Source organism: Bos javanicus, chromosome 14, assembly GCF_032452875.1.
Source record: "Bos javanicus breed banteng chromosome 14, ARS-OSU_banteng_1.0, whole genome shotgun sequence".
Taxonomy (NCBI): Eukaryota; Metazoa; Chordata; class Mammalia; order Artiodactyla; family Bovidae; genus Bos; species Bos javanicus.
In genome coordinates this window covers 46,609,842-46,633,679 of record NC_083881.1, presented here as the reverse complement: position 1 = coordinate 46,633,679, position 23,838 = coordinate 46,609,842, and the positions used below count along the sequence as shown (strand labels likewise).

Here is a 23,838-nt window from a genome sequence, read left to right as displayed (position 1 = left end):
CTGGAAGTCCAGTGGTTAAGACTCTTGTGCTTTCATTGCTGAGGGTGAGGGTTCAATCTCTGGTCAGGGAACTAAGATATCACAAGCCACATGGTACAGCCAAAAAAAAAAAAAAAAGAAGGCAGAGCAAATAACTGTTCACAACAGCCCTAAAGTGGGAACAACCCAAATGCCATCAACTCATGAATAAATATGCCAAATATGGTATATCCATTTGGTGGAATATGACTCAGCACTAAAAAGGAATGCAATACTGATGCGTGCTACCACGTGGATGGACCTTGCAAACATTATGTTGAGTGCAAGAAGCCACATACAAAAGGCCCCATATTGTGTGATTCCATTCACATCAAGCGTCCAGGGAGAGCAAATCCACAGAGAAAGAAAACAGACCGGTGGCTCCAGCGGAGAGGGAGTGATGGATTAATGGCCACGGGGTATCCCTTTTGGATAATGAAAACGTTTCAGGATGAGGTAGAGGTAATAAGTGTATAACACTGGGAAGGTACTAAATGCCACTTGAAGATGGTTGATTTTATGCTTTGTGAATTATACCCCAATTACAAGACAAAGCGAATAAGCCTAAAGATGAGTATTTCCCAAGCTTTCACCATATTCATTACCGTTGTTGCTTCTTTTGCCACATTCCCACCATAATATACATTTAATGACTTAGCTAATATTTTTCTTTAAACTGCCTATACTTCTTTTTGTTTGTTTGTTTTTAAGCACCATTCTAGGTAAATAGGTCAGTGAAATCCTAGGTTTAGGAAACACCAGTCTGAGTGATCTGCAAGGGTCCTTTTTCCCTCTGAATTCTTGGGGCTTAGTTAGAAGACACAGTTTTTGTAAACAGCCATGAATTTAAAACTTTATGAAGAATTTAGTCTGGTGCCCTGACTCAAGATACGAACACCTTAACAATATAGCTTCTGCGTGCACACTCAGTAGCTTCAGTCATGTCTGACTCTCTGCAACCCTATCTATGGTTGGTAGCCTGCCAGGCTCCTCTGTCCGTGGGTTCTCCAGGCAAGAACACTGGACTGGGTTGCCATGCCCTCCCCCAGGGAATCTTCCCGACCCAGGGATTAAACCTGTGTCTCTGCGTCTTCTGCACTGCAGGCAGATTTTTGACCACTGAATCACTAGGGAAGCCATGGAGGGGGAAACAAGGGGTTGGGATATACATTAAGAAAGTATGGTGGGGCGAGGGGCACCTCAAAGTTAAAATACAGCAGCTGAGTGGACAGTATTTGTCAGAAAATAGAAAGCAGGTCGTGAAAACCTGAGCGTTGTCACTGGCATTCACGACTAATGGTGCCAACTGGTGGGACAGTGACTTATGCAGTCCATTGGCAAAGAAACAGCCCAACTGTCAGCACTCTTTGGGGTTTTCCATTATCCTTTGAAAGGGAGAAGCAGACACTTGGCAACTACTATAGATCCCGATGGGGTGTTTTCATCACATGAATTCCTTCCTATCTCAAAGCCGTTTCAAGTCATTTCAAAGCAACTCAAAAGTAAATTCCGATAAAACTATGATGCTTGTGATAGTTCTCTTTTCAGGCTGCTCATTAACACATCAAAGGAGGCAAAGGTCAGCTTATGGCCTCTTCTCTTAAAAACCAACATCTGTTTTCTTTTGAGAGTGTGCAGCAATCCAGATAAATGTAAATAACTAGAAAACCAACTCTGTCTAATACCCTTTATAGGACGCTATTTAAAAATCTATCCTTAATACCACAGAGAGGCATTTAAACAAGCTAAGGATCCTTAGAGAGGAAATAAAATGAACCAACATCTATTCACCTAAAAGAGAAAAGAGAAATCTTTGTCCTCCACCATGTTGGGCAATACAACTGTGCTATTGATCAGTCACAAAGTAAACTAGAGGGCCAGCCTCTTAAATTTACATCTCATATTCAAGCCAAGCTAACTTCTCATTGCTCCACATACAACACATGTTCTTCCTGGCGTGCGCTGAGAGGCTGGAACTGCTGTTCTTTGAAAAGATATCCACTAGCACGTGGATCCATCACAGCAGCTGGAAGTTATTTCACCGTGGGACAGGGGGAAACAAATCCTAGTGTGAGATCTATGGCCTCGTGCCCAGGGGAGGACAAGAGGCGAATCGATACTTCTGGTCCTGGGGTAACGATTTAGGTGTGTGCTGTGGTCTTGACCATCCGTTCCGCCATGACAGTGTGCGGCCGTTCCTCTGTCCGCTCACCAAGATCCACTCTCCATCCTTCTTGCATGCCCTACGCCTGAGACAATGGGACTCTATGGACTGCACAGCACGGGCTTCCTTACTGGCCTCTTGGGTTAGGTCAATGGTAGTCGTTGGCAGGAAAATTAGGTGGGACAGAGGCAGGGCAGTATTTCTCCCCTGCTCTCCCTGCAAGCCCTGGCTTTGGCAACAGAGTCCTGACAGGTGCCACATCCCTCCACGATCATAGTTCTTACAGGACAACGCCTCTTCTTCTCCATTCCTCCTTCCAGGGACTGCTGTTGTTTTTGTTTAGTTGCTAAGTCATGGTCAACTCTTTTGCAATCCTGTGAACTCCAGCCCTCCAGGCTCCCCTGTGCATGGGATCTTCCAGGCAAGAATACTGGAGTGGGTAGCCACTTCTTACTCCAGGAGATCTTCCTGACCCAGGGATTGAACCCACATCTCCTGCATTGGCAGGTGGATTCTTTACCACTGTGCCACCAGGGAAGTCATTCTCAGGGACTCTGGAAACACTTTCCCTTCCTTCACTCCTTCAGGCATAGAAGTGGGAGCTATTTCCTGCCCTCACCACTCCCCAGCTGCCTCTCCATCAGCTCCTATGGGGTTCTTTAACCCCATTCCATAGTCATCCTCCATCCCTTCGTTTGAATCACTTGATTTGAATTCTGTTTGCTGCCAGGACTCTGCCGGCTCTAGGCAGGATCTGTGTAATCAAAGTACCTGGCACAGGGACCAGAACAAAGCCAGCCCTCCATAAATACTTGTTGAATGAATGTGCACCGGGGGTGCCAGCTTCCTTTGCAGGAAGCAGGAGAAAAATGCAAGCTGGAGTGTCCCGTTCCCTGCATTCCATCGCTGTCATTCCCTTTGAACATGAAGCATCTTTTCCCCCTGCTCTCCACCCCCACCACCCCACCCCATCTTTCTCCTGCAGCCTCACACGTGACACAGTTGGCTGTGTGTTCACACTTTAATCCTTGAAGCACGCATCTCCGCAACTCATTCACCGAGTATTTACAGGGCTTGCGCTGCATAGAAAGGATCAACAAAGGCAGACCTGCATAGAAAGGATCTGACCCAGGGCATGTGTCCCAGGGGGGTGATTTTGGTTGCCCTTAAACAGAACATCTGCTCAACTCCATTGGATGGAAACTGGGAAACATCCATGGAATTTGAAGAGCAGCAGAAACAAACAGCCCAGGTTAACATGAGTCTTGGGTATGGGGGCAGCAGACCGTTAGAATCAGACTGGCGCCCAGGAAAATGTCTGCTGCTAACTGTTGGTGCTTACATTAAAAAAGATAATATATGAACAAAATTATTCCTATGAATAAAAAGGAATAAAAGAAGGGGAAGGGGGTGAGTAGCTAAGTCTCCATGCTTTTTAGCAGCTACCTACCCTGAATGATATATTTCCGACCTGCTACATTTTTGTGTAAATGTCTTTGGTTCCCTCTTCGGTTTTAAGTGAGGTTTCAGAGATCAATACTCATTCGAGTTGTAAAAATTGGTTTTCTATCATATCTATCTTTCACCTTCTCTTTCTCCCCCTCACACGTGGCTCTGTGCAATCTTATTTTTGGCACAAATATGTGAACATCTGAAAAGGCAGGGATCTCCATCTCAGCCTTCAAGTGAAACTGTTTGCTCTCGCGTGGGTAAAAGAAAATGTGCATTTCCAACCAAGACGGAAAAGCTGCCTTTAGAACCCAGAAATAGTGTTCTCCAACAGAGGCCACACACACCCACATGGCAGTAGGAGGATCACGAAAGATGGGGGCTCTGGATCGTGTGGTTTCAAGAAAATACCAAACAGGCGCACCCGCCTGCCTCCTCTGGGTTCCTCTGCACACCTGCCCACACCTGCACTGTTTAAAAACAAATCCAAAAACAGGAGGGCAGACAGGAGGGTGAGGTGAGGCACAGCCTGGAAAGTGAGGAGCCAATAAGCAGAGGAAACAAGGAGAAAAGGCCCTCATCGGGGTTGATTCAAACCCACTCTGCAGGAAGTTCTGAAAAATGTTTTGGGCTTGGCCAAGGCAAGGGCAGAGGAGGTGTCGGCACCCTGGGGTTCGAGGTGACCACCTGTAGGGCCCGCCACACCTCCTGAGAGGCTGCTTACCTCCGTGGTTGAAAGCACGGTGTCCTCGTCAAGGCTGAGCACAGCATCTGTGATGATGTTGTCGTAGGGCAGGAAACGGCTGCTCATCACCTGGGAGGTGGAGGTTGGGGGGCAGGGCAGGCAGGAGGGAAGGAATCAGGAGAAGAGATGTAAATGGAGAGTCTTGTTTGGGGGAGAATTTCCCCCGCATCCTCACCTCCACAAAGGATGCTCAACCACCATGTCACCCCTCAACATAAAAGTCTTCCGTTTCCCATCAGTGCAGATTCACTGGTTCCACCATTACTGGGCACCTACTGTGTACAGACACCTTGCCAGTCAAAGGAAGGCCAGAGGTAAGTAAGATACACCCTCTGTGTTGGAGGAGTTCACAGTCTGCAGGGAGACCAAGATGACCAAGACCAAGATGCGGATCATCAGTCTTGGCCTACTATGAGAAATCCCAGGAAATCAGAGGATGCAGTAACCAGCTGCTTTGAAAAGCGACGAAGACCTTGGAGAAGTGACCCTGATAGCCAGGAATCCACTGAGTGTAAATAGAAATGAGGGCAGTAGAGGCAAAGGCAGAGAGTGGAGAGCCAGTGCTCTGAGGTCAGGAAAGAGCAGATGGAGGGAGCAGTGATTTCAAACATGGGACACACACCACTTGATGGCTGCCAGGTCATTTTAGGAGGTGCAGAGACAAATTTTTAAAATTTTCTAGTCTTCGTTTTAGCTCAGAGAAGCAAAAATATGTACACATATATATTAATAGCTACAGCAATAAGGAGTAGTAGTAGAGCTCCTTGAAGACAATTTCATTAAATTGAAAACTAAGCTGATTTAAAGAAAAATATTAAATAAACAATAGAACATGTGGTCCATGTATTAAGGAAAACTGTAAAGCTAGTATATGAATAAGATTTGGGGAGCTCCAGGTAAGGCATGGCAAGGTGAGTGTATGTGTGTTTCTACACGTGTATGTGTGTGCCTGTGTGTGTGGTGAGGATCTGGGGGATCAGTTGGAAGACTGAGACCAAAGAGACTACCCTATGACAATTACAGCTTATACCTCTGTGCTAAGGTTTCCACTGAATAACTAATAAGCATGATGATATAAGAAAAACCAACATTTTTTAAACATTTACTATGTGCCGAGGAATGTTCCAAGTTCTTATTTCATCTTTATAACAATCCCATTGTATACACAAGAAAACTAAGGTACAGAAAGGTGTGACTTGCTCTCCACATTCCATCTAGCGGTCGCAATCCTAGGTAGCGGTCCCCAACACTTCTGGCACCCGGGACATTTTCATGGAAGACAGCTTTTCCACATGCCAGTGGGTGGCTGGTGGTGGTGGTAGTGGGGATGATTTTGGGATGATTCAAGCACAATTCCATTTACTGTTATGATTACATCAGCTCCACCTCAGATCACGTGGCATTAGATCCTGGGGGTTGGGGACCTCCTGTAGCACACCTCAGTCGCTACACTCTACCTGTCTTGGGGTTGAAAGGACCTCAGCAGTGAACATGGACCACACATGGTGACCTCACATTCACCACCCTCCTCTGAAAGGCTTATTAACTGTTACGTCATCCTCTCCCGGTTCATATTTGGAGACAGAGAAAGAAGACGCTTGCCATCAACTTTCAAGGCATGAAGGCCAGGGAAGGAGGCAGTTAGGTGCTGGAGGCAAAGGGAAAAGGGGGCACTTAGTCTGGCTGCCAAGGGTGAGCTCTCCACAAATCTGAGAATGCCTTCACCCACCCACCCCTCCCAAAGAAGCCCAAGCTATATTTATATCCGGAAGCCAGCTCATCCACAAGCCTCGTCTCAGAGTCAGTTTATAAGTCTGTGAAGCTATTGGAGGGCTTAGGACATTAAAAGATGGAAAATGTCCAGCAGAACCCACCTCTAGGAGCTCAAGGGACACACCGACAGCATAAACGGCTCCAGGCTCTGCTCCCTCACATCTGTCAACTGGGTGAAGTGTTTGTTCGTGTCCCCCCTCCCCTCAGGCTTTCAAAATAAAATACAAAAGCAATCAGCAACCCCCTATGCACAGGGCTCAGAAATCTCAGCCTGAAGCAATTCTCCTGACACTGTTTCCTTGTCCATTGACTAACTCAGAAGCCATTAGTTGCCAGCTTAGCGATGCCCTGACCTTTCCCTTGTTAAGCCTACAGGGGAAGAGCTGCAAAGACAAGGCCTATAAATTCAAAACAGAATTTCCCAGCCAAAGCAGCCAACACATCAATTTTAAACTCAAGGCTAGACGTGGAAATTTAAAATGGGGAATGAGGAGGACGTATGACTTCCTTCCCCTGTTATGGGCCCAACCACTGGGTTTCAAAGAATCCATTTCTTTTTTCTGAAACTGCTTCATCAACTACAGTTAAGCGCCCATAAGCCAGCCACTTCCAAATTCTAGTGTAGAAACTAGAGGCTCTTTCTCAAATTCCTGGAGTTCCAAAAGCTCCATGAATTAGCATGAAAGGAGCATGTACTTACCAAGTCAATCCAGAGTAAGCTGGGTTTCCCTTGTTAACTTGTTTAAGAAATATTTACTACCATTAGAGCCCAAGCCCTTCTAAAATTAGCAAAAATGACTAGGAAATGACAAAGGCTCAAGAAGTTCCCCGTCAGGACTTCCCAGGTGGTTCAGTGGTTAAGAATTTGCCTGCCAATGCAGGGGACGCAGGTTGGTTCCCTGGTTGGGAAACCAAGATCCCACATGCCGTGGGGCAACTAAGCCGGTGTGCCCCAACTACCTACCCCACATGCCACAACTAGAGAGAAGCCTGTACACTGCAGCCAAAGAGCCCACATGCCCCAACTAAGACCTGAAGCAGCTAAACAAATAAATAAATATTTTTAAAAAGTTCCCTGTCCAGTGGGGAAGCTAAGAAACGTTTGTAAGTAATTATACAAAGCACAAGAATTATTGACATTTATCAAGCACCTGCCACATATACCCACTTTGTAGGTGCATTCATATGTACAGTATCAAACTATGTGGTTGATACTATCTATCAAACCAGTTAGATGTTAGGATTTCTTCCATTTACTGAAGGGGAGGGTTGAGGCACAGAGAGTTAAATAATGTGCCTGAGGTCACAAAAAAGGAAGTCTGACCCCAGAGCCCATAAGGCAAACCATCAATTTACAACATCCCCTTAGAAAAGGAGCTGATATTTATCAAGTGCCGAGTGTATTACAGGGCTGAGCACCTGTAATACAGTGTCATATTTCTTTTTCAAAATGAGCCCAAGTCTTAGCCCAGTTGCCCTAGAATACAGAATCTAAAGGAAGGCTTGAGGGCAAATGCTTTATTAGGTGGTACAGTCCCAGGGCGGGACTTCCCAATAGCTCAGTGGTAAAGAATCCACCTGCAATGTAGGATCTGCAGGACACACAGGTTCAATCCCTGGGTGGCAAAGATCCCCTGGAGAAGGGCATGGCTACCCACTCCAGTATTCTCACCTGGAGAATTCCATGAACACAGAAGCCTGGCATGCTACAGTCTCTAGGGTCTCACAGAGTTGGACATGACTGAAGTGACTTAGCATGCACATACACACACACGCATGCACAGTCTCAGGGCAGTCACAGTGAGGCGAAAGGAACCACATGACCTACTGGAGTCACTGGCCAAAGTCAAGGCTGCAAAACGAAATGTTAGTTGCTCAGTCGTGTCTGACTCTTTATGACCCTACGGACTGTAGCCCACCGGGCTCCTCTGTCAAGACTAGGACTCAACAAATGGCCAGCAGTCCAGACAGAAATATGGCTGGGAGAATGGGAGGTATTTTATAAGACATATCTGATAAACCTTACAGGAAAGGTACTGTTATTATCATCATCAAATAGAGGAAAACAATATAATAGAGATCACTCCAAGAAAATTAGAGATACCAAGGGAACATTTCATGCAAAGATGGGCTCAATAAAGAAAAGAAATGTTATGGACCTAACAGAAGCAGAAGATATTAAGAAGAGGTGGCAAGAATACACAGAAGAACTGTACAAAAAACATCTTCACGACCCAGATAATCACAAAGGTGTGATCACTGACCTAGAGCCAGACAATCTGGAATTGAAGTCAAGCGGGCCTTAGAAAGCATCACTACGAACAAAACGAGTGGAAGTGATGGAATTCCAGTTGAGCTATTTCAAATCCTAAAAGATGATGCTGTGGAAGTGCTGCACTCAATATGCCAGCAAATTTGGAAAACTCAGCAGTGGCCAAGGGACTGGAAAAGGTCAGTTTTCATTCCAACTCCAAAGAAAGGCAATGCCAAAGAATGCTCCAACTACCGCACGATTGCACTCATCTCACACGCTAGTAAAGTAATGCTCAAAATTCTCCAAGCCAGGCTTAAGCAATACGTGAACTGTGAACTTCCAGACGTTCAAGCTGGTTTTAAAAAAGGCAGAGGAACCAGATATCAAATTGCCAACATCTGCTGGATCATGGAAAAAGCAAGAGAGTTCCAGAAAAACATCTATTTCTGCTTTATTGACTATGCCAAAGCCTTTGACTGTGTGGGTCACAAGAAACTGTGGAAAATTCTGAAAGAGATGGGAATACCAGACCACCTGACCTGCCTCTTGAGAAACCTATATGCAGGTCAGGAAGCAACAGTTAGAACTGGACATGAAACAACAGACTGGTTCCAAATCGGGAAAAGAGTATGTCAAGGTACTGCTTATTTAACTTATATGCAGAGTACATCATGAGAAACGCTGGGCTGGAGGAAGCACAAGCTGGAATCAAGACTGCCAGGAGAAATATCAATAACCTCAGACATGCAGATGACACCACCATCATGGCAGAAAGTGAAGAAGAACTAAAGAGCCTCTTGATGAAAGTGAAAGAGGAGAGGGAAAAAGTTGGCTTAAAGGTCAATATTCAGAAAACTAAGATCATGGCATCTGATCCCATCATTTCATGGGAAATAGATGGGGAAACAGTGGAAACAGTGGCTGACTTTATTTTTTTGGGCTCCAAAATCACTGCAAATGGTGATTGCAGCCATGAAATTAAAAGACGCTTACTCCTTGGAAGGAAAGTTATGACCAACCTAGACAGCATATTCAAAAGCAGAGACATTACTTTGTTAAAAAAGGTCCATCTAGTTAAGGCTATGGTTTTTCCAGTAGTCATGTATGGATGTGAGAGTTGGACTATGAAGAAAGCTGAGCGCTGAAGAATTGATGCTTTGAACTGTGGTGTTGGAGAAGACTCTTGAGAGTCCCTTGGACTGCAAGGAGATCCAACTAGTCCATTCTAAAGGAGATCAGTCCTGGGTGTTCACTGGAAGGACTGATGTTGAAGCTGAAACTCCAATACTTTGGCCACCTGATGAGAAGAACTGACTCATTTGAAAAGACCCTGATGCTCAGAAAGATTGAGGGCAGGAGGAGAAGAGGACAACAGAGGATGAGATGGTTGGATGGTATTACCAACTCAATGGACATGAGTTTGGGCAAACTCAGAGTTGGTGATGCACAGGGAGACCTGGTGTGCTGCGGTTCATGGGGTTACAAAGAGTCAGACACAACTGAGCGACTGAACTGAATTGAACTAGAAATAAAGAAACTGGGGCTACTAGCTGGGAGTGAAAATATAAAATCAATCAACAAGTCTGAGCATAAAAATGCATACTAATTAACCATAGGAGTCAGAATGGCTCACAGTCCGTCACACAGAATGGATCTTGTTTGAATATCCTGACATAGTCAAAGAAAGACCTATCTACCAGAAGGAGTTCTAGTTACCTATGGAAACATAAAAACAAACCATGAAAAATTCCCAAGTTCAAAGTGAAAAGCATCCACCTGAGCACTGTGCAGGAGCTCAGGCATTGGAACTGGGGTTGCAGGCAGGAAACTTTTGTGTGCCAGACCCTTTGTGAAACCACACCAATGGGTGAGAGGGATTCAGAAGGGTAAGCAAAACTGATGCCAAGAGGCATGTGATTAATCCCTCCCTTTCCTCATTTAGGACTTCCCTGGTGGCTCAGATGGTAAAGCGACTGTATACAATGTGGCATACCCGGGTTCAATCCCTGGGTCGGGAAGATCCCCTGGAGAAGGAAATGGCAACGCACTCCAGTACTACTGCCTGGAAAATCCCATGGACAGAGGAGCCTAGTAGACTACAGTCCATAGGGTCGCAAAGAGTAGGACACGACTGAGCGACTTCACTCACTTTCACTTCCTCATTTAATGCTTATCAAGTAGCTCTCTGATAACCACATTGCTTGACCCCAGCCCTTGGAAGGGTGTGACTGTGTCTGTCACCTTTCTCACTGTGTTCCCGCATGTTGCACAGTGTCCAGCATACAGTAAATAGGCAGCCTACACTGGGACTGAATAGACAATGCGTGGACCATCTTGTCCACATGACCATTACAGTTCTCCCTGCATCCTGCTGAACTACATGAAATGGTCACTGTGGCAGCTCAAATGATGATTTCAAATGGTGCAACTTAATACACTGATAATTCTTATTCTGGCCCAAGGATAGTTTACTTAGCATGAGACAGTCTCTCACAACCTAAGTCTTTGGGAACCAACAGGGAAAGTCTCTTAGATGACAACATCAGTGTCATTTAATAGAGACTAACTTCTATTAAATTTCATTGAATAGAGACAATCGCCACCTGATGCAAAGAGCTGACTCATTTGAAAAGACCCTGATGCTGGGAAAGATTGAGGGCAGGAGGAGAATGGGATGACAGAGCAGAGATGGTTAGATGGCATCATTGACTCAAAGGACATGGGTTTGGGTAGACTCCGGCAGTTGGTGATGGACAGGGAGGCCTGGCGTGCTGCAGTTCATGGGGTTGCAAAGAGTTGGACACGACTGAGCAACTGAACTGAACTGAATCTCTTCAGAAGGAGAAGTGGGCGACAGAGGATGAAATGGTAGGATGGCAGCACTGATTCAATGGACATGAACTTGGGCAGACTCTGGGAGATGGTGAAGGATACAGAAGCCTGGTGTGCTGCAGTCCATGGGGTAGCAAAGAGTTGGACATGACTTGGTGACCAAACAATAACAACAAATTTCTTCACAATGGATAAGAGCTATTATAAAGCAGAGCTTGAGAAAAGAGAACTCATCCCTGGCTGCCACAAACAGAAGACATTTCAAAGAGGAGGCAGCGTGGGCTTAAAGAATATATGGACATTTCGATAACACAGATGAAGAGTTGAGAGAGGATGGTCAAGACCTACAGCAATGGGAAAGACCACCGTTAGAGGTGGGAAGGGACACAGCGCAGTAAACTGTGAATGATCAAGTCTGTAAAGGAAAAGCAATGAGAGAGCAGACTGGGAGGGCCAGGAAAGGCCAGCTTGTACACAGTCTCTGATGTTAATTGAAAACATTAGCAAAAGGAGTCCCTTAAGGGCTATGAGATGATTGTGAAGATCATTCTGTTGTAGGCAAAATGAGCTGGAGAATGGAAGCAGGGGGCCAGCCAGGCAGCCAGCCCTCCTGAGAGTCTCTGATGGAGAAATCAAAGCAAACATAAAGTGGAAATGTCTTTTTTAAGATAGGTGTGAAGAAGAACCACTGCTTTCATTGATACAACTAATTCAGATTAATCAGCTAAGCAATGCATTAATCAGCTCATGCATCACCACCACCAACTCTTCTTCATCCTCATCATTTCCAGAAAGATTACTTTTGCCAGGTCCTGAATTCATTTACTCCTAATTGCTATCCATGTGGTATGTATTATTTCCATTTTGTGGATAAGGAAACTGAGACTCAGAGAAGGAAAGTACAGACAGGGTCACATATCTCCTAAAGAGTTAGTATTAAGATCCAGAACTCCCTGACTCGAAAGCCTATGGCTGTCACAATGGAAAACAGTATGGTGGTTCCTCAAAAAACTAAAAAGGGGGTTGCCATATGGTCCAGCAATCTCACTTCTAGGCATATACCCAGGCAAAACTATAATTCAAAAGATATATGCACACCTATGTTCATAGTAGCACTATTCAGAACAGCCAAGACATGGACGCAACCTAAATGTCTATCAACAGATGAGAAGATAAAGAAGATGTGGTGCGTATATACAATGGAATATTACTCAGCCATTAAAATGAATGAAAGAATGCTATTTGCAGCAACACTGATGAACCTAGAGAATATCATACTAAGCAAAGTAAGTTAGAAAGAGAAGACAAATACCATATGATATCACTTATTTGTGGAATCTAAAATACAATGCAAATGAACTTATCTACCAAACAGAAACAGACAAAGATACAGAGAACAGACTTGTAGATGCCCAGAGGTCGGGGGGCAGTGGAGGAGGGAAAGGTGGAAGGCTTTGGGATGAGCAGATGCAAGCTATTATAAACAGGATAAATAGGTTGGATAAGCGACAAGGTCCTACTGCACAGCACTGGGAACTATACTCAATCTCCTGTGATAAACCATAATGGAAAAGAATATGAAAAAGAATATGTGTGTGTGTGTGTGTGTGTCACTGAGTCATTTTGCTGTACAAGAGAAATTACACAACAGTGTAAATCGACTACGTGTGCTGTGCTTAGTCACTCAGTCGTCTGACTCTCTGTGACCTCATGGACTGCAGCCCGCCAGGCTCCTCTGTCCATGGGATTCCCCAGGCAAGGATACTGGAGTGGGTTGCCATGCCCTCCTCCAGGGGATCTTCCCAACTCAGTGATCGAACTGAGGTCTCCTGCATTGCAGGCAAATTCTTTACCAACTGAGCCACCAGAGAAGCCCAAATCAACCATACTTTAATAAACTTGGTGCTCTGTGATGACCTAGAGGGATGGGAGGGAGGCTCAAGAGGGAGGGGATATATGTACGCTGCTGCTGCTGCTAAGTCACTTCAGTCGTGTCCGACTCCGTGCGACCCCATAGACGGCAGCCCACCAGGCTCCCCCGTCCCTGGGATTCTCCAGGCAAGAACACTGGAGTGGGTTGCCATTTCCTTCTCCAATGCAGGAAAGTGAAAAGTGAAAGGGAAGTCGCTCAGTCACATCCAACTCTAGTGACCCCATGGACTGCAGCCCACCAGGCTCCTCCGTCCATGGGATTCTCCAGGCAAAAGTACTGCAGTGGGGTGCCATTGCCCTCTCCGGATATATGTATACTTACAGCTGATTCATGTTACATGGCAGAAACCAATACAACACTGTAAAGCAATTATCCTCCAATTAAAAATAAATTAAAAAAATAGATAAGTAATAAGGACCTGTGTATAGCACAGGGAATACTATCCAACACTCTATAATGACCTCCATGGGAAAAGAATCTAAAAAAGAGTGCCTATATGTATAACTGACTCACTTTGCCGTACAGCAGAAAGTAACACAGTTGTAAATCATCTATACTTCAAAAAAAAAAAAAAAAAAAAAGCCCTGTCAAAGTGTCAAAGTGGAGGACAGTCAGACACAGGTATAGTTTTGGAAAAGTAGTCCAGGGCCAGCACCTCCCAAGGGCAGGAGGAAGATGGCAAAGGCCAACACCCAGGTGCCCCATTGCAGAAAAGAAGGTTCCATGCTGATTCCACAGGAAGTCCCCTAGGGTCCTACCTTGCTTTCTCCTTCAATGACAATGACAGGCACAGAAGTGGCAGGCCAGCGGTGTTTGGCTGGAAGGGGCTTGTCACAATTCCATAGAACTATGATCTGAAAGGGATAAGGGGTCATCAGATGGCTTGGTAAGGCTGGATTTACATAGGCTTCCAACCCAACATTTCTTCTTAAAGACACACAGAGAGAAAGAGAGAAGATGGTGTTTAAGCAAGGCAGAGAGGCAGACCTCAAAACTGTGTTTAAAGTGAGTCCACTCCACTCTGTACACCCAAAACTAACATAACACTGTAAAACAACTATACTCCAAAAAAAAATTTTTTTAAGTGAGTCTACTCCCACACAACCCCCAGAACCCCATCACTCTAACAACCAGAGAGGGGACAAGAAGGGTAACCTAAGAAAACCTATGTCAAGTGGGTAGGAGAAGGCTGGGGAGGAAAGAAGGCATGCCAGGGTTGCTGGCTCTTAAAAAAGTGGTTTTCTAAATTCTGGTGTCTTATGATGAGGAGGAAGATAACAGCCTTGATCAAACTAAAGAAAAATGCACATTGAACATCTGCTATGAACTTCACTCCAGCAGGCAATGTGGGAGAAGGAAGAGAAGTCAAGATCCGACTTCTCCAGGATGGCAGCTTATTTCCTGTGGCCTGATTATTGCCAATAAATGTGTTTAGCCCCCAAATGCAGCCTTCAGTGTGACTCCATTCTTTTCTCATATGTAAACCTTCTTGTGTAATTTACAATTCAGAAAAACCACTGTTAAGAGTAGGAGAGCAATGCTAATTTGGAAAACACTGTTACCATAGATATCATCTTCTGCTCCCAATTTTATAATTAGTCACGGCGGCTGTGAAAGAAAAGTTAACACCTTACGCCAACGAGTCAGTTTCTGCTGTTGAAGCTTAGTTTTCTGGGTCCTTTCAGGGGCCTTTCTGAAGTTTGTTTTTCACTTTGACACTTAAAGATGAAATAATGTGTGTATATATTCCTTAAAGAGTGTGTTGGGGGACTTCCCTGGTGGTTAGTGGTTAAGACTCCTCACTTCCACTGCAGGGGGCGTGGGTTTGATCCCTGGTCAGGGAACTAAGATCCCACATGCCATGGAGCATGGCCAGGAAATTAAAATTAAAAAAAGGAAAGAAATAATGCCGCTTGCAACAACATGAATGGATCTAGAGATTATCATACTAAGCGAAGAAAGTCAGAAAGAGAAAGACAAATACCACACAGTACTACTTATATGTGGAATCTTAAAAAAAAAAAGAAAAGGTATTGGTATATACGTCACTTTACCCCAGGGCAAAGATCTCTTTGTAACCTACCCATTACCTGTACCAGATTTCACTTCCAAGAACCTCTAAGCTGATGAAAAGGGAGTAACAAGGCATGACAAATGAAAGGGGAATAACAGGGTAGGATGTGAGATGAGTCCCTGGGAGCCAGTGTGTAGCAGGGAAGGAGTGGGGGGGTCTCTGGTCCACCAAGCGGCAGGGCGCAGGCACTGGGTCAACCCTCCCTACCTCCCCACTCACCTGGGCACAGTACTGGGACTTGGCTGCAGCCACGAGGAGTTTCAACACTGGCTGGGACTGAGAGACCAGGGGGGTCACCGCGTGGATGACTGCAGTGAATTTGGAGGGGGGCTTTAAACCTGAAAGAGCAAGGGCAGGGCAACCTAATGAAGCACTGAGAAACAAGACTTCAAAAATTATTCCTCTCTGCTCCATCGCCTTACCCCAGAGCTAATGTTCCCTTCTCGCATATTTTTCCTCTGCCTCTTATGTCTTGACAGAACAAAAACAAGGTGAAAAGCTGCTAGTGAACTGCTGCCTGAGTTTAGAGACCTGGATAATTTACAGTTTAAGGCCCATTTCCAGATTTTTCCTTTGATGGCCTTTTCTTTCCTCCCTCGGGGATACATCTTTGATCTCCCTTCTGCTTTTTAGGCACCCAGAGTCTAATTATACACACACACATAACATTACTCACCACTCTTTACTCAAGAAAGGGTATAACTCTAGTTACTTACATCCTAGGCTGGATTTTAGTAAATGTGCTCTCTCTTCCAGGGTATGTGCATATATCTTATTCTTAGTGATATAGTTAAAGGGCATTTAGGTTGCTTCCATGTCTTGGCTATTGTATACAGTGCTGCCATGAATGCTGGGGTGCATGTATCTTTTTGAATTATGGTTTTCTCCAGATACATGCCCAGGAGTAAGATTGCTGGGTCACAATGGTAGCTCTATTTTTTAAGGGACCAGCATACTGTTCTCCATAGTGGCTGCACCAGTTTACATTCCCACCAACAGGGTAAGAGGATCCCCTTTTCTCCATACCCTCTCCAGCATTTACTGTTGCAGGTTTTTTTGATGATGGCCGTTCTGACTGGTGTGAGCTGATACCTCATTGTAGTTTTGATCTGCCTTTCTCTAATAACTGGTGGTTTTGAGCATCTTTTCATGTGTTTTATGGGCATCTGTATGTCTTCTTTGGAGAAATCATTATTGAGATCTCCTGCCCACTTTTTGATTGGATTGTTTGTTTCTTTGATATTGAGCTGCATGAGCTGTTTGTATATTTTGGAGATTAATCTCTTGTTGGTTGCTGGCTTTGCAAATTTTTTTTCCTATGCTGCCATTTTGAAGGGTTTTTGCCTGATCGCTACTATTTCAGATAAAAACCAGCAAGTGGTCAAGGTTAAAAGGCCAACATCCAGAGCCTAAGTGTCTAGGTCTGAAGCCCAGTTCCATCACTGAGTGGTGGTGGGATCATTACTTAACCCTCTATGTCTCCACAGCAGTGAAATGGGACTGATGGCAACAGCAACAAAGTTACAGGGTTGTTATGAGAACGCATTTAAACGAGCTAATGCATACAGAGCATTTAGAGCAGGACCTGCAAACACCAAGCGCTCAGCATGAGCTCACCACCACCACCACCATCACTGTCACCGCCACCATTATTTTGGGGTGGAAGCTGCTCTACTCCCAAGAAGTCTCTTCTTTACGTAGCAGGGAAACACAGCCGAGAGAAAAAGCATGTGGTTCAGACCTCTGCCAACTGTGTGCTCTGAAGCCCAAGGTGGAAAGGTATCATACACGCGCAAAATAACTGCCACCAAAGAGAAAGCAGTGAGATGGCTTCTTCTGCAAATGAGTCTTTTCCTGAGAACTCACTGAGAAACAGGAGCCAGGTTAAAAGCCTCTTAAAACTTCATTAGTGGGGACATATGTATACCTATAGCTAATTAAAGTTGATGTACAGCAGAAATCAAACCAATATTATAAAGCAATCATCGTTCAATTAAAAAAAAAGAAAAGCAGACTAAGAAACATTAATACTATGGTAGAGTTCTTATTAGACTATTAGAATAAGCAGTATTTATTGATGATAGAACAGCTTTTATTTTGGAGGGGAGGGGTCATGCTGCCAATAAACTTGTTTAACATTTAAAACAAAAGGAATAAATGTGAAATCCAAAATTCATCATGAATTATAATAACAAAATAAATAAAATAAATAAATAAACAAAATAAATAAAATAACAAATTAAATTTTAGAAAACATCATTAGTATAGACCCACTAATTTCACATTTTAGCAGCTTAAATATGAACAAGACACTGAAAGGACACTGAAGTTAAGCTTTGAGAGTGACTGATAAAGGGAAGAATTACAGTGTATACCTCAAAGAATTATATGGATCTTTTGCAGAGAAAATGCCATCATCTGACTAGTACTTCAGTTTCATGTTGGAAAGAAACTAGCCTTCCCACTAGTGAAATACACATTTAAGGCTTTGCCAAGTAAGAAGAATAAATATGATGTAGGGGGTTCCCTTAACAGTAAGGACAAGTCACTGCTTTTAGACTTTCCTGTAATGGTTTAAGAAGCAACATTTACACACTTCTAATGTGCTAACTCGACTGACTCCACACAAAAATCTGGAATCTTCTTGCCACATCAATTTGAAGGATGCTTTATTATCCCAAGGTTTCTCAAATTTGGAACTGTGACTGAAGGGAAATGTCCAAAATGTTACCAACATTAGAGCAAATGGGGCTCCAAATACTGGGGCAGCCAAAAAGTTTGTTCAGGTTTTTCCATAAGATGGTGCAGAAAAACCCAAATGAACTTTTTGGCCCGCCCAATACATAAATGTCTATGGCGATAACGGTAGCCTTTTGTAAAGCTTCATCTCTCCACCTGTTTCCTTTTCCTCATTATGACCAGGCTAAAAGTTGCCTGGAGAAGGAAATGGCAAGCCACTCCAACATTCTTGACTGGAAAATTCCATAGACAGATGACCTTCGTGGGCTATAGTCCGTGAGTTTGCAAAGAGCAGGACACGACTGAGCGACTGAGCACAAAAGCTGCTTGAGAGCAGAGCTTATATCTCCTTTGACTTTTTATTCCTACCACCTAGCACTGCATTAACACGGCACAGAAGAGGAGCATAATAAATGTGGAATGAAGTGCATAAGTTTGTCCTCTGTCCTATATTCTTAAATCTTTTCCCTTTCCCTTTATTAGTTTGGTTTTTCTTTGTTCTGAGACAGAGAAGTTAGGATCGTGGAGAGAAAAAATTGTAGGAAGAGTTCTCTTAGATTCATTTTATACATGATAAGACTCAAAATTATAGCAAACTCATTGTCATGTTGGGGCTTCCCTGGTGGCTCAGACAGTAAAAAATCCACCTGCAATGCAGGAGACCCAGGTTTGATCCTTGGGTTGGGAAGATTCCCCTACAGAAAGGAATGGCAAAACACTCCAGTATTCTGGTCTGGAGAATTCCATGGACAGAGGAGCCTGGCAGGCCACAGTCCATGAGGTCGCAAAAGAGAGGAAACGACTGAGCAACTTTCACTTAGATTACTTAGATTGTCGTGTTCAGAATGATCTGTAATTTGGGGAGCCTTTTTCTTAAAAAGCAATGATTCCACTAAACGTAAAGAACAGCGGCTCAGATCAGGAATGAGTTTTTCACTTCGCAAGGCTCTGCTGGAAGGCAATGGCAGCCCAGTCCAGTACTCCTGCCTGGAAAATCCCATGGGCGGAGGAGCCTGGTAGGCTGCAGTCCATGAGGTCTCTAAGAGTCGGACACAACTTCACTTTCACTTTCACTTTTCACTTTCATGCACTGGAGAAGGAAATGGCAACCCACTCCAGTGTTCTTGCCTGGACAATCCCAGGGACGGGGGAGCCTGATGGGCTGCTGTCTGTGGGGTCACACAGAGTCGGACACGACTGAAGTGACTTAGCAGCAGCAGCAGCAGCAGCTGGATTTATAATTCATGACCTTGATAAACCATTTAGGACAGGGCTCTAGAAAGCAGTCTCCAACACAGGTGTTACAAAGACACTGCGATGGAATAAAAAAATCGAGGGACTTGAGTTCCGAACAACATTTGGAGGGTAAACCAGAAAAGCTCCAGGGAAGGCATTCACTTACCTAAATTAGCATAGTAGTAAGGGAAATCTCCCAGATAAGATGAATACTGTGGTAGGATGAACAATCCCCCAGGATGTTTGTTCCATATTAAACTGTTGCGTGATATGTGCTTGAATATTCTGTCCTGAATAATCTAGAAAACAAAAACATTGGCATATGGTGAGGAGGAGACTCTGATGATATCTAATGAGGAACACATTCAGGCCAAATTTGAGGGCTGATGCCAGTAAAAGTACTGGGTCTACCCCCACCCCCCATTCTCCAATGATAAAAATGTCTGGGATACATAGAAAGTGACAGAGTGTTGGAAGAGAAGGAGAGAGAGAAAGGAAAGAGGTGGTTAATCCAATTGTCTAATTATACTTCAGTTTCACCATAAATTCTTTCTTGTCTTTCTATTGTTAAGTCCGTGCTCCTTTCAAAGTAGTGTGTAGAAGAGTTAATTTCCTTAATGGCTGATCTTCTAACATGAAGATCTGGTTCTCAGTCCACAGAGATGTCCATGCAGAGATTGAGCTGGGAGCATCTTGAAGGCATGTACCTTCTATAAGCAGCTGAGCTTTTGATCTGTTCCTTTAATTCAGGAGGCAGGTTTATTTGTTTGACATAGTTTCATTGCCCTTTCAAATTCAATTGTAGGACTTTGGGGTACTAGTTAGCTGCAGGCTTTCTAACTTTAATCTCAGAAAGTAGTGAGTTAACTAACAAATGCTCAAAACAACCTACATAATAGGACAAAAACCATGGCATATGAAGACTAATAATAGCCAAGCTAGTTCATTAGTTTCTTTGGACTTGAAGACCTTGCAGATCATTAAATTCTACATTTAGAGTCAAACATTCCCCCATCCTGAATCATTTGTCAGATGAAGGTGATTAGTCTACTTTACAGATTTCTCTCTGTGACTTTCAAATTCTTGTAATTATACCATCTACTCATTAAGATATGATTTGGCAAATAATTAACTTGATACAGAATTTCAAGTTTTCAGCGATTTTTTTTGTGTGTGTATGTGTGCTTAAAAAAGAGAAAAAGCCTAGTATATATCTCTAGAGATTTAAGACCAAAATCATCATTTTCCGGGTCCCCATTTAATGCAATGTGATTTAAGTACAGACCATTTTAAATGGAGGTGTATTATTTGCTAAGGTTATTACCACCCTCATCTCATCCCACATGGTGGCTAGACAAGTAATAAAGTGAGCTATGTTTATCTTTACAAACCTTATCGTGTTTATATTTTTTAATAAGAGAAGAAAGGAAGCAAGGAGGAAATTTAGAACTCAAATATCTTAGTTCAATGATTTCTGCAGTTTCTCTTTTCCTTAGATTAAAACGTCTTGTTTTATATGACTTGGTAGAGGTTTCAAATTTGGGCAAGATTTTAGAAACTTCACTCAAATGTTAATGTTTGTTCTTTGCGGTACAGCAGAGATATGTTAAAATGCTGCTGTCTAGGCATTAATTATAAGAAAATTGTCATGGTTGTGAAGAGTTTTTACATGGTTTGCAATTCCACTTTGTACACCATTTATTCCAGTTTTTAATTATTTGTACTTTCCTATTCTGTCTACTTATTTTCCTTTATAAGTTTTCATTCGGGTCCTTTTTTTTTTTTTTTGCTTTCCAAATTTATACACCTTCAAGCATGTGGTCACTTAAACTCTGGATATCAAGACACAGAACACATTGATAGAAGACTGTGTCATACATCCAACCTACATACAAGTGACACAGAACTCAGAGATGTCACAAATTGAATCCCCATTCACTTTGGGTCTCTGGATGGTATGAATCTCAGTGTCGACTCTTTTTGGTTCAGTATCACAACACTGCCATCTTTTTGAGTTCAGGGATATGATAAGTCATAGTATTCTTCTGAAATACCAAAAAGCACATTATACGCTCTTCAAACAGATCTTGACAGGGCAATATCAAAAAAGGTAGAACAGCAATAACAAATGCTGAATATAATCCAGGTCAAGCAGTTTGCCACCTTTATGACTTACTATCCTCATATGTAATAAGCAGTAAAATATCACATTAATTACAACAACCTCCAGAATCTGTTAGGAATAGTTGCCTAAGTCTTCATACTTATGACTTTTTTTTTTTTTTTTGCCTTAAAAAAAAAATTTCATTCCTGTGTGCGTTGTCTAAGCATGGATTTTCCCATTTTTACACAGCTATACTACCATAAGTATTATATATTACAGATCTTTCCATATTATTAATAGTATTCATGGTTTACTTATCCTAAATGACCAATAATAGTGCAATTATTTCCATGCAAATCAGTGAACATATTTATGAGCTAAAACTTGCCACATTTAGGACTGATGCCTTAAGATTTTGTCAAAGGGTATGAACACTTTAAAGGCTGTTCATATGTACTGTCAACTGTCTTTCTGAAAGGTTGATATCAACTTGGCTTATCAAAAGTTTGACAGATCTTATTTTACCAAATAGAAAGGTCATTTCGTCCCTCTCCTAATGCTTAAGTCTCCCTAATGCTACACTGGACAGCTTCCTGGATCCTTGGTACTCACTCTTAATTGTTGTGGACAAAGACGTCATATTTAAAGGTTGGATACTATAAAGAAAATCAAAACACACAATCACGAAAAATTTACACAATTTTTTTTCCTTATAGCCCCACATGGTACCTTCAGTAAGGATAGTATTTCTTATTAATGTGAATTCAAAGGGAAGAATGACAGGCTCCTTATTTTTCATCTTTATGTGCCCTCTATTTTTAAAATAATAGACTATTGGTTACAGGCTACAGCCATTCTAGGTGACCCTGACTTGGTCTTTTGACAAATGCAGTGTTGCCTAATACATGCAGGGCTGCCATATGCCACCTTGCTCCAAACTAATCTTCTATTTCTATTCTCTCACAGATTTTAAATTTTCATTGTACAGCAGCATCAGCAATACTATGGTCTGAATGTGTACGGTTAGAGATAAGTGAAGAGAGAAATGGAGACTCCTTCATAGAACTTCACTTTAAATTGTGCTTTCCAAGCTACCATGAGCTGTTCTCATGTGTTATGACAATTTCACACCCTTTTCTTTTGCTCAGCCTGATTCCAACTGAGTTCCTAGGGTTCAGCCCTTAGTGCCAAGTTACTGTCATACAATATTCTGACAAATAATGGAATCCATGAACATTATTTTTGCAGCATTTTATCACTGTTCCTATCCTTACTTCTCAATCTGCACCAAAAAAACAAGCTCCAAAGAGCCTAGCTCTTATTAAATAGCTCCTTAATTCTAAGGTGCAGAATTCGGAAATTTCAATCAGCCTGGAAATACTAGCCAAATCCCAAGCAGGACAGAGTGCGACACAGTCGAATGTACACACAACTTGACCCTGGTGTTAGAGAGAAGGACGAAGCATCCTGTTTCCAATTTTATCTAAGCACTGCTACAACTCTAAGGCTCATAATCTCCAAAGAGCAAGTAATTCCCTTCCCGTGACCCAGAATACAGCACAGAAGCAAGAAAAAGCCTGAGGGTAGAATATCCCCTTAGCAAGAGACCTTCGAATCTATGCTGTCCAAGGGTAATGCCGAATAATCCTCAGACAGCAGGCACTCCAGCAGGGACTGAAGAATTCACATTATCCAAGTTCTAAGCCAAGTAGGAATTTTTGATTTATGATAGTTAAATCGTTCTTATGAACATTGTTGGCTGTTTATCTGTGTATGTGGATGGCATTTTCTGCTATTTTTCTCTGCTTTTCTGTTTACATTGGATCCTAGGGTAACTTGAGCTCTGATTTAAAAAGGGAAACTGGATGGTATCTCTCATGCAATTCAGTTGAGAGGTCAAACTGTTACAATCCAATTTTGGAACTATATGAGGGGATTTTGACAGTTGCTATAAATTTGAATGAAGTATATGGTTTGTAGTGTTTTAAAAACAACTGTGTTTTCTCTAAAGAACTGCCTGGCTCAGATCCAAGGAGAAGTAGGCCTTTCCAGGCACAGAGATGAAAACAGCTTGGCTTAAGATCCTATGCTGATGAATATAACATATCCAACTGCTATTATAGGATAATTGAGCACTGCTAAGTTAGCAGGCAAGAGACCAGAGCTATGCAATAAACCATACTCAAAAGAAACGGAATTAATGAAATACCATCTTTCATCTGGCAAATTAGCAAAGTTGTGCATGTTTGTTTTAATTATGATCCTGAAGGTTGATAAGGTTACAGTGAAAGAGGGTCGTCCCCAGATGGCTTGTGGGAATCTAGATGGATACACCCTTTCTGAAGGGTAATTTGGCAATACATATCATGAGTCTTAGTTGTGCTTGGACCCTTGGCCTGAGTAATCCTATTTCAAGGACTCCATTCTAAAGAGATAGTCTAAGATACACGTGGAAAGTCATTCATTGGATAAAGGGCTATCACTATTTAAAAAATAAAAAAAAGAATGAATGAATTA

The 23,838-nt window shown here is 42.9% G+C and overlaps 1 protein-coding gene across 2 annotated transcripts in view; it reads right to left on the bottom strand.

Moving 5' to 3' along the window:
• The window catches only part of EXT1 (exostosin glycosyltransferase 1), a 313,806-nt gene that overhangs the window by 7,443 nt on the left and 282,525 nt on the right, over nucleotides 1–23,838 (bottom strand). For both annotated transcript variants that reach the window (XM_061439083.1, XM_061439084.1), the window contains 4 exons: nucleotides 19,384–19,516; nucleotides 15,462–15,580; nucleotides 13,927–14,022; nucleotides 4,356–4,445 (listed from right to left, as the gene is read on the bottom strand). In XM_061439083.1, the coding sequence (XP_061295067.1) occupies nucleotides 4,356–4,445; nucleotides 13,927–14,022; nucleotides 15,462–15,580; nucleotides 19,384–19,516 (438 nt within the window). The remainder of the gene's footprint in view (nucleotides 1–4,355; nucleotides 4,446–13,926; nucleotides 14,023–15,461; nucleotides 15,581–19,383; nucleotides 19,517–23,838) is intronic.